Source organism: Neltuma alba, unplaced genomic scaffold (genome assembly GCF_004799145.2).
Source record: "Neltuma alba isolate B1F8T4 unplaced genomic scaffold, ASM479914v2 tig00012322_pilon, whole genome shotgun sequence".
NCBI classification, from domain to species: Eukaryota; Viridiplantae; Streptophyta; class Magnoliopsida; order Fabales; family Fabaceae; genus Neltuma; species Neltuma alba.
The window spans coordinates 242,107-257,863 of NW_021636833.1; the positions used below are offsets into that span (position 1 = coordinate 242,107).

General features: G+C 36.4%; 3 protein-coding genes across 6 annotated transcripts; 2 read left to right on the forward strand and 1 right to left on the reverse strand.

The window, feature by feature from the left end:
• Positions 1-400: 400 nt before the first annotated feature.
• On the forward strand, positions 401-3,650 carry LOC114726010 (uncharacterized). Its single transcript, XM_028912570.1, has 5 exons — positions 401-1,064; positions 1,893-2,014; positions 2,099-2,139; positions 2,221-2,319; positions 2,823-3,650. The coding sequence occupies exons 1-5, from the start codon at positions 521-523 to the stop codon at positions 3,001-3,003; spliced, it is 987 nt and encodes a 328-aa protein (XP_028768403.1). The 5' UTR covers positions 401-520; the 3' UTR covers positions 3,004-3,650.
• A 2,943-nt stretch (positions 3,651-6,593) lies between these two features.
• On the forward strand, positions 6,594-9,515 carry LOC114726025 (eEF1A lysine and N-terminal methyltransferase-like). Of its 3 annotated transcripts, none has more exons than XM_028912597.1 (2): positions 6,594-8,313; positions 9,434-9,515. In XM_028912597.1, the coding sequence occupies exon 1, from the start codon at positions 6,641-6,643 to the stop codon at positions 8,060-8,062; it is 1,422 nt and encodes a 473-aa protein (XP_028768430.1). In that variant the 5' UTR covers positions 6,594-6,640; the 3' UTR covers positions 8,063-8,313; positions 9,434-9,515. The 3 variants fall into 3 exon arrangements, with proteins under 3 accessions (XP_028768430.1, XP_028768431.1, XP_028768432.1); XM_028912598.1 differs by having other exon boundaries at positions 6,594-8,443; positions 9,434-9,514; XM_028912599.1 differs by having other exon boundaries at positions 6,594-8,144; positions 9,434-9,501.
• On the reverse strand, positions 9,444-14,437 carry LOC114726024 (glucomannan 4-beta-mannosyltransferase 9-like). 2 transcript variants are annotated; one of them, XM_028912595.1, is made up of 9 exons: positions 13,926-14,437; positions 13,081-13,179; positions 12,756-13,008; positions 12,155-12,265; positions 11,937-12,073; positions 11,339-11,452; positions 11,037-11,236; positions 10,469-10,663; positions 9,444-9,631 (listed from the first exon to the last, which is right to left on the reverse strand). In XM_028912595.1, exons 1-9 carry the CDS (start codon positions 14,235-14,237, stop codon positions 9,466-9,468), a joined length of 1,587 nt encoding a protein of 528 aa, XP_028768428.1. In that variant the 5' UTR covers positions 14,238-14,437; the 3' UTR covers positions 9,444-9,465. The 2 variants fall into 2 exon arrangements, with proteins under 2 accessions (XP_028768428.1, XP_028768429.1); XM_028912596.1 differs by having other exon boundaries at positions 10,469-10,669; positions 10,944-11,236.
• Positions 14,438-15,757: the final 1,320 nt, after the last annotated feature.

Genomic DNA, 15,757 nt, shown 5'->3' on the forward strand with positions numbered 1-15,757 from the left:
AACCACTATTATTAAAAGGACTATCTTGAAAAAAATAGATAAATATGAGAGACAAAGTAAATTGAGGTTTTATATTTATAACCAAAATAAAAATTAAATAAGATCTTATATTAAGTATTCAAAATATTATTATAAGAGCGAACTCCTTATTAATTAAATCCACTTTGTTGGCACCAAATCACATTTGTTTTAGATGCAAAGTAAAAGAGCAAAACCCTATGCAATATATATATTTTATTGGGCGTTGGCAATATATATAAATATATATATTTATATACATATTTATGGTACTGTAGCTCTGCATAGCCACGTTTCTGTTCCTCTCTGTAAAAAGCGAATTTGATTTTGTAATTTTTGCCATCAATCTTCGCTTCGTCGTCATCATCACCATCTCCTTTTCTCTCCAACAATATGGTTCGCCGTCACAAGACCTCACCAACCAAAAAGTGCAGGCCTATAAAATAGCACAGCGCCATCAGTTTCTGAGCCTCATGGGTGCGTAGGATAAGCCTGCCAGCGCATGTTAGCATCCACGACTTCTCTCATGCTTGGAGTCCTCTGTAGTACCCGCCCGAAGCCTTGGATCCTCAACTCTCTCTCTTCATTCCTTCACGGCTCCGCCGCTCACCACCATCATAACCACCACGCTCGACTACCTCCCACCTCCTTTCATTTCGGCGCCGACGCCGATGCCTCTCGTCGGCGCCATCACTCCAGCGCCTGTAAGCTCGATGGCGGCGGCGCCGCTTCCGTATGGCACGTCATATTGCCGTCTGGCGGCACTGCGGGGTTTCGGAGCGATCCTCGTCGCGCACTGATGCTTCACCAGGAGTTGAAAGGGGAGGGGTCTTGGAATGCAGCCTGGGACGCACGCCCTGCCAGGTGGCTTCACCGTCCAGACTCGGCCTGGCTTCTCTTCGGCGTTTGCGCCTGTCTCGCGCCGCCTCTTTGGCTTGAAACCAATCCGGAAGCTCCTTCCTCGGACGAGAAAATCGAAGATGGTGAATTGAAGGACGCCGGCAGCGACAAAGTAGATGAAGTCTCTTCCGATTACAGAGTCACAGGTTCCTTATCCCTGGCTTTCCTGTTTTGTTCTCCTTCAAAACTTCAAATATTTAGTTCGATGTGTTTATGTCATAGGTAAACATTTCTTGGCAATGATTTTCAAATAATGCTACTCACGTACCTAGAATTCGCATTGAAGGCTTATCGAATCATCTGTGGACGATGACACTAGTTTGACTGGGAGTTCTGTCACATGCAAAAGAGTTCTGTGTTTGTCTGTTCTTTGTTTTTTGATCAAGATTTTGAGTGCTTGAATGCATTACTCTCTATAAATGTTTTTAATGTGCTGTTTTCGGGTGACGACGATAATTTCTTCTTAAAAGAGTTCACAGTTTTTTCAATATTTGATCAAAGGATGAATTATCTTGCCTTGTTGTTCTGTAACTATAATCAAGGCTACAAAGAATGTTTGAAATCGCTCGATCAGATGATGATGCGTTTTTGTGACAAGGCTGAGAAGATAGTGTTGTCTTACGCTCGGAAAGGTTCCTTTTATAGCTCCAACGATAAAATTTTATGATTATTTTTTTCCCCCCTCAAACTAGTTTTTCCTTGAATTGATTTTCCTTTTGGGGGCTAAAAATTGCTCGCGAAGATCTGTTGAGCGCTAACAACCGATTCTGCTGCTTTTGAACGTATTGCAGTCACAATTGCACGCGTATAGGTCTATAAGCATAACTCCATAAGCACAGCTGTCTGATCTTGGTTATAACAAATATGCCAATAGCCTTATTTTTCGCCAGAGCTTGACTTTGCGAATCAGTGGGTGGATTCAGCTTTTGATTATGATAATAATTGTTCAAATTGATGAAATGCGTCTGGTGTAGGGGTGCTTGCCGATGGTCGATGCCTATTCAGAGCGATAGTTCATGGAGCTTGCTTAAGAAATGGGGAAGAAGCGCCTGATGAGAATCGCCAGAGAGAACTTGCTGATGAACTAAGAGCTCAGGTGAGATCGTTATGCATGAGACAGAACAAAACGGCAGTCCTATTTGCTTAACAATCTTTTTGTAACCTCATGTTATTGTGCTAGGTGGTGGATGAACTTCTTAAAAGACGCGAGGAAACAGAATGGTAATATTTGTAGTATGTGACATTTTACTGGTTCACCTGCTTTGTTGGGAATCTGTGATTAATTGACTCTGATATGCATAGGTTTATTGAGGGGGATTTTGATGCGTATGTGAAGAGAATTCAGCAGCCATACGTATGGGGTGGGGAACCGGAACTGCTGATGGCTTCTCACGTTTTGAAGTGAGTTTTAGATTATGTTTCTTTACACTGACTTGAGGTTCGTTGTTGGTGTACATTTAAATTTGGTCACAGGTATTATATGTAGATATTAATTACCCGTTTAACATGATATAATGGTTGGCGTAGCTCCTTCCAATTTGTGAGACATGATATTTCGTATCTATACTGGTTTTAAAACAAAAAAAAAGTTGTGAGCTTGTGAAGTACTTGCATTGTCGCCCACCTTTACGACGCTTCAAATACTATTTATTTTGATTTTCAATTTGGTAATCAAAGCTTACAGACCTATGCACATCGGGAATGCTTTCCAGATAGATATAGACATATAGTTGAACCTTTGTACAATTGTGAAATCAAATTTTAGAGCTTAACTTGTGTAAATGCTGTTGTATTAATACCAAATCTAGGACTATATGAACTTTCTTGTCGATTGCAAGTTATAGCACCTTTATGTTTTTCAGTCTCCATTACTCTTTTCCGACGAACTCCATCTAACTTTTCAGGACACCGATCTCGGTCTTCATGAGGGACAGAAACTCTGGTGATTTGTCAAATATAGCAAATTATGGTGAAGAGTATAGGAAGGAGAAGGAGAGTCCCATCAATGTGCTATTTCATGGGTATGGTCACTACGACATACTCGAGACCTTATCAAACCAAAATTGCCTGAACATAAACGCGTAGGAGTTGGGTACATTAGGATCTCATTTACCTTAATCATACTGTTAAGAATTGTCTGGGGAAGAGCTTGTTTCTGCCTAGAAGTGGCTCGGTAAATCTTGAAGCCTTTTAAACTTCAGTTTCTGCTGCAGGAACTTCAATTTTATTCAAGCAATAGGCTTGTGCAAATTTTGAAGTTGCTTAGTTTTTTTCTTTTTTCCCTTAGAAGTTCAGTATAGACACAACAATGAGAATAATCATAATAATAAGTTTTGTGGTAATAATGGTGATCCAGGATTTGTGTTTGGTATTTTCGGGGCATCACTGATTCTCTGACCCGGCTTTTCTCTCTTACATGGGCACCACGTCCATGTTATTCTCAAAAATTCGGTTATTATGCTTTTGGTCAGTGAGGAATTGGATTATTCATTCTTTTTGTTGCTTCACTTTCTCCTCTTGGGTAGTGAAGAACAGAGGGCATGTTACGCAATTTGCTTGGCGCTAGGCTGTGTAGCGTGGGTCCACATTCTCAGCAGGAGTTGGAATATTGTACAAATGTATATTTGGTGATTTTTCCTTCCTATGGATGGATCATATTCTTTTAATGATTAATAGATTTGGGGAATGACACAAGTTACCCTTACCAGGGCTTCATTCTCTCCTATACTAAAGGAAGATTTTGTTCTAATTCTCAGCTTTTTAAAAATGAAACACTTTTTAACAGGTTTTCGATTTGTTACTTTAATTTCTACCAGCATAATCGTACTCATTTTCTTTCTTCTTGTCCTTCTTTACTCTCTGCTTTGTTTATTAATGAGAATTGATCATTTTATCAAATATTAATAATAATAATGATAATGAAAATGAAACACTTGACAGGTTAGCGAAATGCTTCATGTTCTTGGGATGACTATGAGGTTGTAGCATGCAATCTATTTGTCAATCTTCATCTATGCTATTGCCATTATTATTACATACATCTCCATCGTTAGCGTCGCTTTTATCATCTCTATTTCAGTAACATGTGTATCGTGTATCTTGGCATGAAATTTCATGAGTCAGTAAAGTGGTGGTTGTTTTAATGTATAAACTAACCTAATGGCTAATGTGCACATAATTTCTTCATTGATTCTACTCTTAACATGTTTGCAGTCGTACGTACCTTGACATATTTAGTGTTACACAAAAATTAAACTGACTGCATAAAATGAAAATTTTCTGGTATGGAGGTTCTGTACCGGCCCTTTGAATCAAATACTAAACACACGAGAGCAGAGACAAAAGCACATGTTGGTAGGTGTAGGAAGGTTCGTTTTTCTTTTTGGTTCAAAGTGAAAAAAGAAAAACGATGCAACCTACTTTGTTCTTATCTTTGATGAACTGGAGAATATATTCTACATCGAATTTCACATTGCATGGCTACAGACACAACATGCCTTGAGTATCCAAGGACATAAAGATACCTATTGATATCAAGCCTGGCTCACAAATGTATCCAAAGAACGAAACGAAACCCATAATAAAGGACGAAGTTTACTAAAGGACTTTTTTTTTTGGGCTTTGAAAATGCTTTTAATTACGTAACGAGAACAACGAAGAGGGAATCACAACAAAAGTGTAAAGGAAGGAAAACACAAAGCAGTAAAAAAGGCAGAGAAACAAAAAAGAGTAGGTCAAACTAAATTAACCTATTCCTTCTCGGTCCCAGTTGATCTCAGGCGAACAGGTGTTGGAAAGATCCTCAAAGAAGCATCCAGGATTAGCCACATCACGAGCCAAGAGTGAAACCGAAGAAGGTGATGTTGAAGGGACCACCTTCCTGCGAACAACTTTAAACTTCCGCAGTTTTGAGACTTTGGAGTGAGGCCTCAAATCAATTTAGACTTCAAATCTATTGTCCAAGATCAAGGTTACTAAATATAAGAACTAATTGATTAATTTGAATAAATTTAAAAAACAAATTAAGTTAGTTTTTAATAATAAATGTATGTTGTTTTTTTTAAAATATTGTTGCTAATCAAATTTATTGATTAGAACTATTATTAGAAAAACTATCTTAGAAAAAAAATGAATAAATATGAGAGACAAAATAGATTAAGATATTATATTTAAGATCAAAACAAAAATCAAACGAGATTTTATATTAAGTATAAGCTAGTATTTGTGATATTAAGGAAGGAGAATACAGTGAATCCCAGTTGTATCAAAAAATACGGTGAATCCCAGTGCAGTACCGCTGGAAGAACAAATCAAGCAAACCTTCTGGGCTTGAACTTTAGGCTTCATAGATCCAATCTTCATCTTCAGCTGTACAAGGCATTACCATGAAGATCCCAAAATCAACGCACTCAGTATCCAAATAATTCGAAATCCATGCACTAAGATGAACTTTGAATTTGGGTGATTGGATTGTCTTTTTCGAGGGCCTAAAGTATCAAGAAATACCCTTCTCACACAATGTAATGAAGAAAAGCAAGTAATCTCCAGATTACAGATGGATCCAACAAGTCTATCTCATAATGCATTGCATCTCATGATCCCAATTTACCACTTTTCCGGGTAATTTTGTTGCCTCGCGGAACTAGCTCAATCAAACCAAACTGATCTACTAAAGACTGAAAATCTACCTCACCAGGGTATAAAAAGAGCGGATAAGTTTGTCAAGAGGATGAATTTGGATCTTTTACAGTCCGGAAAAGAGGGAAAATAATGCATCTCTTTTTCCCATTTGATTTATTCATTAGTAGATATGAGCTACGGTGACCGAAACGACCAACCCGACTTTCGAATTGTCACCGAAATCATATCGCTAACTGCAACGTGTCCCTCACTTTTTCACCGGCGGCTCTCTGTGTACCGGAGAGACCGGCCGGAGAACAAGTCAGCCTTTTCTGTTACCGGTTTCTCATCTCGTTGTGTTATGTCGTGGCGGGAAATGATAAAAAGCAACGATACACCATCCATCGCGAGACATTGAAAAGTATTAATCAAAGAAAATACTTTTTATATTATTCTTTTTTAATATAAAATTTCATTTGATTTTTATTTTCATTCTAGATATAAAAACTTAATTTATTTTGTTTTTAATATTCATATATTTTTTTTAAGATAGTCTTTTTAATAATTATAATTTTAACTAATACACTTAATTACTAATAATATTTTAAAAAAGACAACACTTATTTATTATAAATAACTAATTTAATTTTTGTCTTTAATCTCCTTAAATTAATCAACCAACTCTTATAATTAGGACTCGACTCCTACTATTATACTATCTCTGGTCCTAATTATAAGAGCCAGTTGACTAATTTGAAGAGATTAAGGAAATAAGTTAAGTTAGTTATTTGTCCTAAAAAAGTGTTATCTTTTTTAAAATATCTTTACTAATTAAATGTATTGATTATAACTATTATTGTTAGAAGGGCTATTTTAAAAAAAAATGTATAAATATGAGAAATAAAATAGATTGAAATCTTATATTTAAGATCAAAATAAAAATCAAATAAAATCTTATATTAATTAGCGGAGCTAGTAATTTATAAAGTATGGATTTTCACCTCAACTTTACATTATTTATTTTATGCGTAAAGGCACTCAGGCACGCATCGATCGAGAACCAGAGTGGAGAAGAACAACTGCTCTGGATGTGTTTACGGTGATGGCGCTCGACGTTGCAGCCTTTGAAAGCATTTGTCCTTCTCGATTCATCACCTTCACAATTCCCGATCCTACTTGTGCTGATTCACTGCTCCGAGTTGCTGTTCTGGACTCCCCGGTTCCAGCTTCTGAGTCACCCCTTGTTGTTGCGATGTTCGTCCCTGAAGCCCGCGAAAGTGATTGGATCTTCTCTACTGAATGGGGTCATCTCCAGCTGCTCTTTAGCTCTCCTGGTGTATCTCGCCTCATTTTGCTGGGAAACCAATTCAAAGAGGGTGATTCATCACCAACTATTTATCACCGTCCGCTAGAATCTTCGTCGCATCGGAAGGAGCTTGAAGCATGCTCAAAACCTCTTCTACTTGCCTTGTCTCCCAAATACTTGTTTAAAAACGGCATTCCGGAGGTACCTATTTTGAGTTATGAAGATAATTTGGTTTCTAGTGTGGTAATACATAAATGTGCGGGTTGTGTTGTTGGTGAAATGTTGGTTGAAGATGTTGAAATTGAAAGCGAGAATAGGTTGGGTGGTTGTTATAAACGGGAATTTCGGAGGCGTTTGAGGTTCAAGAGGATGCCTAATTTGATTCAGACTGAAATTCTTATTGTTCCTGATGCAAAAGATTTTCATTCGACAGGTGTAAGGATTGGAGGGGTAAAGTTTGTGCCTGATCTTCGGGTTTTGGTACACCCTTACTTGGCTCCAACGGTGGCAAGCCTATCTTTGATCAGTGAATATATAGAAGGACGAATTCAGCTTGGGTTTAGACCAAAAGCTTTATGTCTTGGGGTTGGAGGTGGGGCTTTACATTCTTTCTTGAGAAACCAATTGGACTTTGAGGTCACGGGTGTGGATGCTGATAAGGAAGTTTTGAAGGTTGCAAAACGGTATTTTGGATTAGAAGATAGCGAGTTTATGCATGTTGTTGTTGGAGACGCCATTAAATTTGTGAAGAAACTTTCACATCAGGCGAATTGGCATCCTATGTGCTCTTCTGCCACTTGTGAGCAACATGGTCATTGTCATTTTCCTGATGGTGAAGATGTCAACAATAAATTCGATGTCATCATGGTTGATCTAGATTCAAGTGATGTAAGGAGTGGTATAAGTGCCCCGCCAGTGGAATTTCTTAGGAAGAATGTTCTTCTGGCAGCCAAATCAGTTCTCTCTGAACTTGGAATTCTTTCTATAAATGTTATTTCTCCTAGTAGGTCCTTCTATTGCCAACTGGTACATCATTTTCAGGAACATTTTGCAGAACTGTATAAGATAGATGTGGGAAATGGTGAAAATTTTGTAATTATTGCATCAGTATCACCCCATGTGTTTTCTGTTGGGGACTGCAATAACTCTTTTCTTATGAGACTGAAATCAGTTATCCCAGAAGCTTACATAAATTCCATAACAAAGATATCTGATTAATTCCAACTCGGCTAGCCAAATGCATTTTCAGGATTTCAATTGGACTCTCTTTCTTCTCTAGAAGACTGATGATTGATTGAAGGTGTGTTTACACTTTTATGAAATGATACAATTCCAAGATTCCTTCTTCGTGCCTATTTTCTCCTCCAGTGAGATCCACCTTAAAAGAGTTGAGCGAATACTGGAATGAAGGATCATTTCCTTGAAAAAGCAGCTTTGCCTCTTTGTAGAGATCTAGTTGCTTTGATGAGGTATTCACATCGTCTTAGACTGTGAACTTCAGCTGATTGGATAATTGTACCCTATAGATTTAACATTGAAAAAGCTGCTCAGATGATCATGTTTAAATTTTGACATTGAAGATAATTGATAATTCTCAAGGTAACATTTACTGACATGTATCGGACCAAAATGCTTTTAGTTGCAACACGTTGCATTTGCTGTAATTTTATGGTCAAAACTTAATTAGAACTAATGTGAGTGGAGTATTTCTCCTCACTGTTTTTCTTGAACTCCTGGATTTGTTGACTATGCCACGTTTTCTCGCTGAAGTTAGTCAAAAACTAGCTATGCTACATATTCTTCAGGCTTGGTCTAGATCCTGAACTAAGTCAAAACTTGAAATATGACCACCTTATGTTGGACATGTGCTCCTCTTTAGTTTTTGCGCTGATGGTGTGCCTGCGCATGGACGCCATTCAGTGATGATTTTTGATTGGATTTCCGTAGTTTTAAAATTGCTGATAATATGCTTGATTCATGAATTTTGAAAAATCTGACCTTTCATCTTTACATGATCTAAGTTGAAGTTCCTTAAATTTTGACCTTGTACCCTCGTGCATGCACATACACTCCCTAGAAGAGTTGTGCGTTTGGCAACTAGCTTGCCAGGGAGCAAAAGAGTTGTTGTATTTTTTAATTGGCACACGGTTCTTCCTTGTTAAATTATTTCCAGGGTAAATTAGAAAGAATAAAGAGCTTTATTTGATAAGGGAACAGGTTCAAGGGAGGTTGAAATGGTCCTTTGTTTTGAAATCTCATTTTGCTTGATCCGATTCAGTTTCTGTATCTTTCTTGACAGCAGAAGGAGATAAGTCAAATTTAGTAAAAGCTCTCACTTCACTTATTTTGGTCCCTGCTTCATTCTCAATTCTAATCTGTCGTTTTCTTTTTTTGTATTGGCTTTTCATATATATAACAAACAATTTTTTTGTTGTTTCATTTCCTTAACCTCCTCAACTACTTCCTTGAGGAAACAATTCAACATGGAAAAAAAATGATTTTTGCAAAAGAATGTATAGTTTAAGTAGCTGATTCCTGCCTAAGTTGATTTCCGATCTTTCTTGTCATGGGCTTGATGTCAAATGGCAGATGCTTGAGATCTTACTGATGGAAGAGATGCACTATGATGAATTGGAAACAAAGACACCAACGTAGCCAAACCCTGCAATAAAGAAGGCAAGAGATTGCAGGAAGAGGTATATGAAGTACTGGTTCTTCCCAAAGGCTAGGTCGTAGCATCCACAGATGAACAGGTAGGCCCCAAAGGCAAGTTCGAGCAGATAGATTCTGATTGTAATCATCATGAAAGAAGAAAAGGTGAAAAAAAAAAAATGCTAGTTGTATAACTTATGTGTGAGTTGTTTGCACGATGATTATCATCTTGATGGCTTCATTTTTTTTTTTTTGGGAAAAAAATGGAGCGATATTACATGAAATTTATTGAACAGTGGACTTTTACTATGTTGATAGGAGCTAATGACATATTCATTCTTAACCTTCTAGGAACCTATCCAGTTATAACGAATGATAGATTAACAAAGTAGATTTCTTCTCCTTGTATAAGGAACTCTTAATTACAGATCACTTTGAGGGTTACGCCTTCTGCTGAACAGAAGGGAAACTTGCGGGTCGGCTCCAATGGCGCTGTCTAATTTCTACTATGAATAGCAGTTTTGTCCACTAGACTACGGAATTTATTTTGTAAATTTTGCTATATATCAAGCACTACTTGATCAATTACAGTTCCACTGAAATGTAAAAATGTATATAAATATGGTGCTGAGAATTCCATTTTGCTGAAGTAAAATTATGGAATCTCATGGTAGCGCCCTCTTCTTTTCTCCCGTTTTCTCCTTTAAATTACATATGCTAAGGGAGACTTGGAAAAGTCTAATTGGTTGAGAAAATTCTGGTCCATGCTGTTTCTCCCATAGTAAAGAATCCCAGTGTCGTATATGGTTATGTTATTTGTATATTAGAGTTTGAGTATTCTGTTATACACACTATTGATTGGGTCGAGCTATATATACGTTGGTGTCTCTTATTTCTTCAGAAATTTTTCCGAAGTTTACTTATTTAGATTTCAAAATGCTGCTATCCCAGGAAAAGAGGAAAGAAACATACCTTTCAATAATTGTGACACGTTGCTTCTTTGGTGCTTCTCCTCCTGATTTTGTTTTAAGAGCATCTCCCAATTTCTCAGTGACCACCCATTCATTTGCTCTCCCTGCCTCCAGCAAACCTATGAGCGTTGCCTTGGTCCGATGCATTGACATGACATTTTCAAATAGAACCCAGAATACCAATAGGTGGAGTGATCTGCACCCCGTAATTGTGGAAAGTTAGGAATGAACTAATTAGTAAAGGCAAAATTTCTGTGCAAGAAAAAGGGAAAAAAACGAGGGCGCACTGCTATAGGGATCTGCTATCAAGTTCTTGGTAAAAACATATCAAGTGGATATTATTTACGGCTTAGAACTTTATATATGGATCTTTGAAAGAAGTTCTTCCACGTATGATAATTATATTGAAGAATCTTATCTGTGACTGTTGAGGAAATTGCACCTCACATTTGTATTATAAAGTTTGAGCATTCGTTGACCAAAAGAGGAAGGAAAAAAAAAAAACAGTTTGAACAGTCACTGTTAAATCAACTTTAAAGAGTAGAGGAAACAAGTCAGATAATTTTGACCTTGGAGTTCCTGCAGCATTAAGCAGAGTAATGATGGAAGGTATATATACAGCACCCCACTTGGGAACTTCCACTTCAGGAACAAGAGCAGTTGCAGGAAGAACAACACAGTAAAACACAAATGTGACCACATGAGCTATGATCTTCCTGACAAAGAAAAAGCTATATATCACATAGAGCTTCTTCCACATTGACACTTTCTGCAAAATATGATAAACATAGAATTAGTAGTGACGGGTAAATGTTGAATGTCCTTATCAAGGTCCTCTGGAGGTAGTTATAAAAGAAATTGAGATTAATACCTCGTTTCTTATGATTTCCATTGCCGTTTTCCTAAAGAGATTAGCTGGCCCACAGGACCATCGGTGTTGTTGATAACGGTAAGCTTTGAATGTACTTGGCAATTCATTTTTCACCTGAATTTATTGACGAAATTATGAGTTCAAGCAAAATGTCAAGTGAAAGTTTCTTATTCAAATCACTGTGACCATCTTAATTTATTAAATCATCTGAGATAAAATATCATATATTGCATGAAAAATTCTTGGGTAGATATAATTGGCATATCCAACAAATTATGAAGAAACATGCATGTTAGAGAGAGGTGTGCCCTCTAAGAGTACCTAACATGTTTCATATTTATTCATAATCGATTTGCTCTGTTTTCCTTTTGTTGATCTATCCAAAAGGTATTTGATTTGATTTGGCTTCAGACTGAGTTTCGATTGACTATGCTGAACTGGATAGAAAATCATTCTTAAGTCAATTAAGAGACATGAACATGCCATATGTGGGGTGTTTATGATTAGCTTGATTTATCTATTTCTTTGAATAGGTTCATCAGAAGGTTTTTCAATTGACTAAACCAAAACTCACAAACTAGCTCATAGTTTATGATACCTGAAGATCACCAAGGTACAAAAACTTCCAGCCATTGAGACTGGCTCGGACAGCCAAGTCCATGTCTTCCACAGTGGTTCTGTCCTTCCATCCTCCAGCCTCGTTCAATGCAGAAACCCTCCAGACACCAGCTGTGCCTGAATATGCACGCAGCATTTGGTAATGCAGAATGGATCATGGAGTGAAGCAGTTGTGAGAAGATAAGAAGAATGATTTACCATTGAAGCCAAAGAAAGCGTAGGTAGAGGATCCAACTTCTTGCTCAACTTTGAAATGGTAATCTAGTGACATCTCTTGCATTCTTGTCATTAAGCATTCATCAGCATTTACTGCAATACAATAGGAGAGAACATTACTATTCCATGATATGCTTCCAATAATTGTCTTTAGTTTTAGGCCAGCTAGAATTTTCTCATGTTGTCTGTTTGTTGGTGTTCAAGTGGTCAGCCACAAGACAAGTGTTGTAATTATATTTTTTATTATATCAGTAAATAAAATTCCTGGGATTGAGGCTGGCTTTATATTGCATAGAAAGCCCAAGACTCGTGCAAGTGAACTCATACTTTATGGGGAAATGGGGAAATTATTGGGTTAAGGTAAATCTAATGTTGAATCTTTTGGATGTGGTGTCGAATATATTTATATATGTTCTCTTGTAGTCCAATGAAGTAAAAGGCTTAAGACAATTAATATCTTAGAGACTTAATAGCATGGGATGCTAAGTGGGCTGGTTTTTCGACCTCACAAGAGATAGAGTTCTCCATCCCACTTAGATAACCCATTGCAATATCTCTAATGATGCTACTAGAAACTCGATACCGAAAGTCCAGCGTGCTTGGATGAGAGCAAGTTGAGGGTTGTGAATGAGAAAGGGAACGGTTTGGAGGAGGAAATTAGGGTGAGGTTGGAAGTCGGCATCAAAGATGGCGACGTAGTCACAGAGATGGACGTAAGGATGCTTCATTCCTTCCTTGAGAGCTCCTGCTTTGTAGCCTCTTCTGTTCTCTCTGATCTCATACTTTATGTTTATCCCTTTGCTCTCCCATCTCTTGCATTCCGTCAACACCATTTCCTGTCATTTTATTTTACTTTCAGAAATTGGACTTTTCAGAATACTAATGCAAATGCAAGGAATAGAGAGGACCTTGATAAGAGGATCAGTGGAGTCATCCAGAACTTGAATGATAATCCTACCAGACGGCCATGAGAGCCCACAGGCTGCTCCTATTGACAGTTTGTACACCTGCACGCTCCCCATGGACCAACCACTCATCATCATGAATGCCAATTCTTACTCTTTTTCTAATTATCACTCCCTTTATTTTTTTTTTCACAAGAGACAATTAATCGAATCAAAATTGGTTAAAATTAATTAGAGGGGAAAAAATATAAAAAGCTGATTGGAGGAGAGAATGAGCAGCAAAAAATATGAGAGAGAATAAGTGGAAAAAAAAGATGAGAGAGGTACCTAATAAATTGAGGGTAATATACTAAAAAAAATGTGTAAGATTTAGACAGCTCTAAAGTGTAGCTCATAAAAAAAAATACGCGTATTACTTGTTATCTGATACTATAATCAATTCCTGACTTTCCCCAAGGGGATTAAATTTCTTCTACTTAATCTTTTTAATACTCTTCTGGGCACAGAGAGAGAGAGAGAGATTTTTTTTTTGTACTTAATATGAATCACCTCATTTAATTTATCATATAAATGTACAATATGGATAACTCCAAATTTATTATTCTTTCTTTCTTGAACTTTCCATTAAAGCATTTATATTAAATAAGAATAAAGTTAAAAAATTATTAAAATTTAATACCGAGTTAACGAGGTTTAAGACTTTTCTTAATTATGATAAAATACGTTCAAAATGTTCTATAAAAAAGGTAACTTGCTTAGTTGGTTGCATCATTAATGATTAATTATGTTAAGCGCACATATGATGAGTGATCTTATATATGAGAAGCACTACGTATATATGTCTATACCTCAATCTCATTGTACATAGGAATTTGAACGAGAACCGTTGGGTAAGTGGAGCTTCCAAGCTCAACATCGTCGTCATGCTTAAGAGGCTCCCACTTGTAACGCTTCTTAGGATTGCTCACTCCAAACAACCTCACCAGCACTATCACCATTCCCATATACACTCTCTCCACAAACAGCATCACCGACATGGCGAGGCACACCCACACCATCATCTTCAACCCCGGAACCATCACTGCAACCCTAGTTTGCTCCCACCTCGTCATCCCCATTAATAGTGTTGATGCAACTGATGATGAATCCATTCCAGACATGAATACAAACAGTGTATATATATAGATGTTAGTGTCTGGGATGGATGCGGCTATATATGTGGCTTTGGGTTTGCGAAAAATATATATGCTGATATATACAGATTTGCTACTGAAATGAATCCTGCTGATTGATTCTTTGGAGTCACGTCAAGCTAATATGGCATGAGGTTGATGATGAAGCAAATGAAGCAAAACCGAACTGAAATGGTTCTTGCTTCTCAAGTTCTCTCTCTCTGGTATATTATGAACAACAATGTGTAGTGAAGGGATGTGTATACATATACATATACATACATATATATATATATATATATATATATGTGCATCTGGGGGAGAGGAGGGAGGAAGGGCGAGTCAAACTCAAACCAGTAGTAGTGGGAAAGTGTCACATTCCAGCAGCTCTTCAACTGAATCAACCAGAGATGCCATCATTAATAATTATATATATAATCAACTGTTAAAACACTTGACGAACTCGTTAACAATTTGTGCTTATCCATTCATTTCATATCAATAAATTGAATTCAAAGCAGGAGATCATTAAATCATGGATCAGTGCAATAATACTACACTATAGTGGTGCGTATTACGTTATTTAATCGTCAACTTGAAGTATTTTGAATCATATTAATTAAAAGCATCCACTTTTGCAATCCCAACAAGTGCTGCTAAGAGCCGCCCGCAAAAAGCACGTTTGTAACTGCACCAAGAAAACTTTATATTCCTCTTTTTTTTTTTTTTGTAAAAAGAAAAAGTAAAAATGCATCCAGTATCATAACCTTTTCTATGATATATCTAGACCGTAATATCATTTTCTTAATATATCCAGCACCTCGAAAATAATATTAGGGTGTTAAATATACCATGATAATAAAATTAGGATGTTGGATGCACAATAAAAAATTAATTAGAATATTGAATATACCTGAAAAATAATATCAAGATGATACATTATTACCCTACCTTTTTAAAAAATACCAATCCTGTCGTTTGAGTGCCAACGTTTTGTTTTGTTTTTTCCCCCTTCATCTTGATATAAATATAAACAGGGATAATTTTAGACACTATATGCTGAAAGAGAACAGCTATCTAGTTAACTACTCCTCTAATCCTATCTATAAGGCAAAAATAGAAGAATTTTTTTATGCTATTTATAAGTCACTTCATTAAAGTTTCAGTATGAATGTACTATTTTATTCTTTATTTATTATAGTGTAAATGGTTATTTTTTAAAGGGGTATATATTAAATAAGGGTAAAATCAAAAAGTTATTATATTTTAATAGAGAGCTAATGTAGTTTAAAGTTTTTCTTAGTCTGTATGAAGTGTTAAAAATGCCTTACAAATAAGAGAAGAGTATCATATGATTTAATTTACTTTGGATCCTGCTGTTTTAAAAATAAATTAAATATTATAAATTCATATATTTAATTATTAAAAAACTAATTATTATAAAATATTGTATTTTTTACAAAAAAAACATTTAATTCATGCACTCACGTATAATCTTCATATTTATA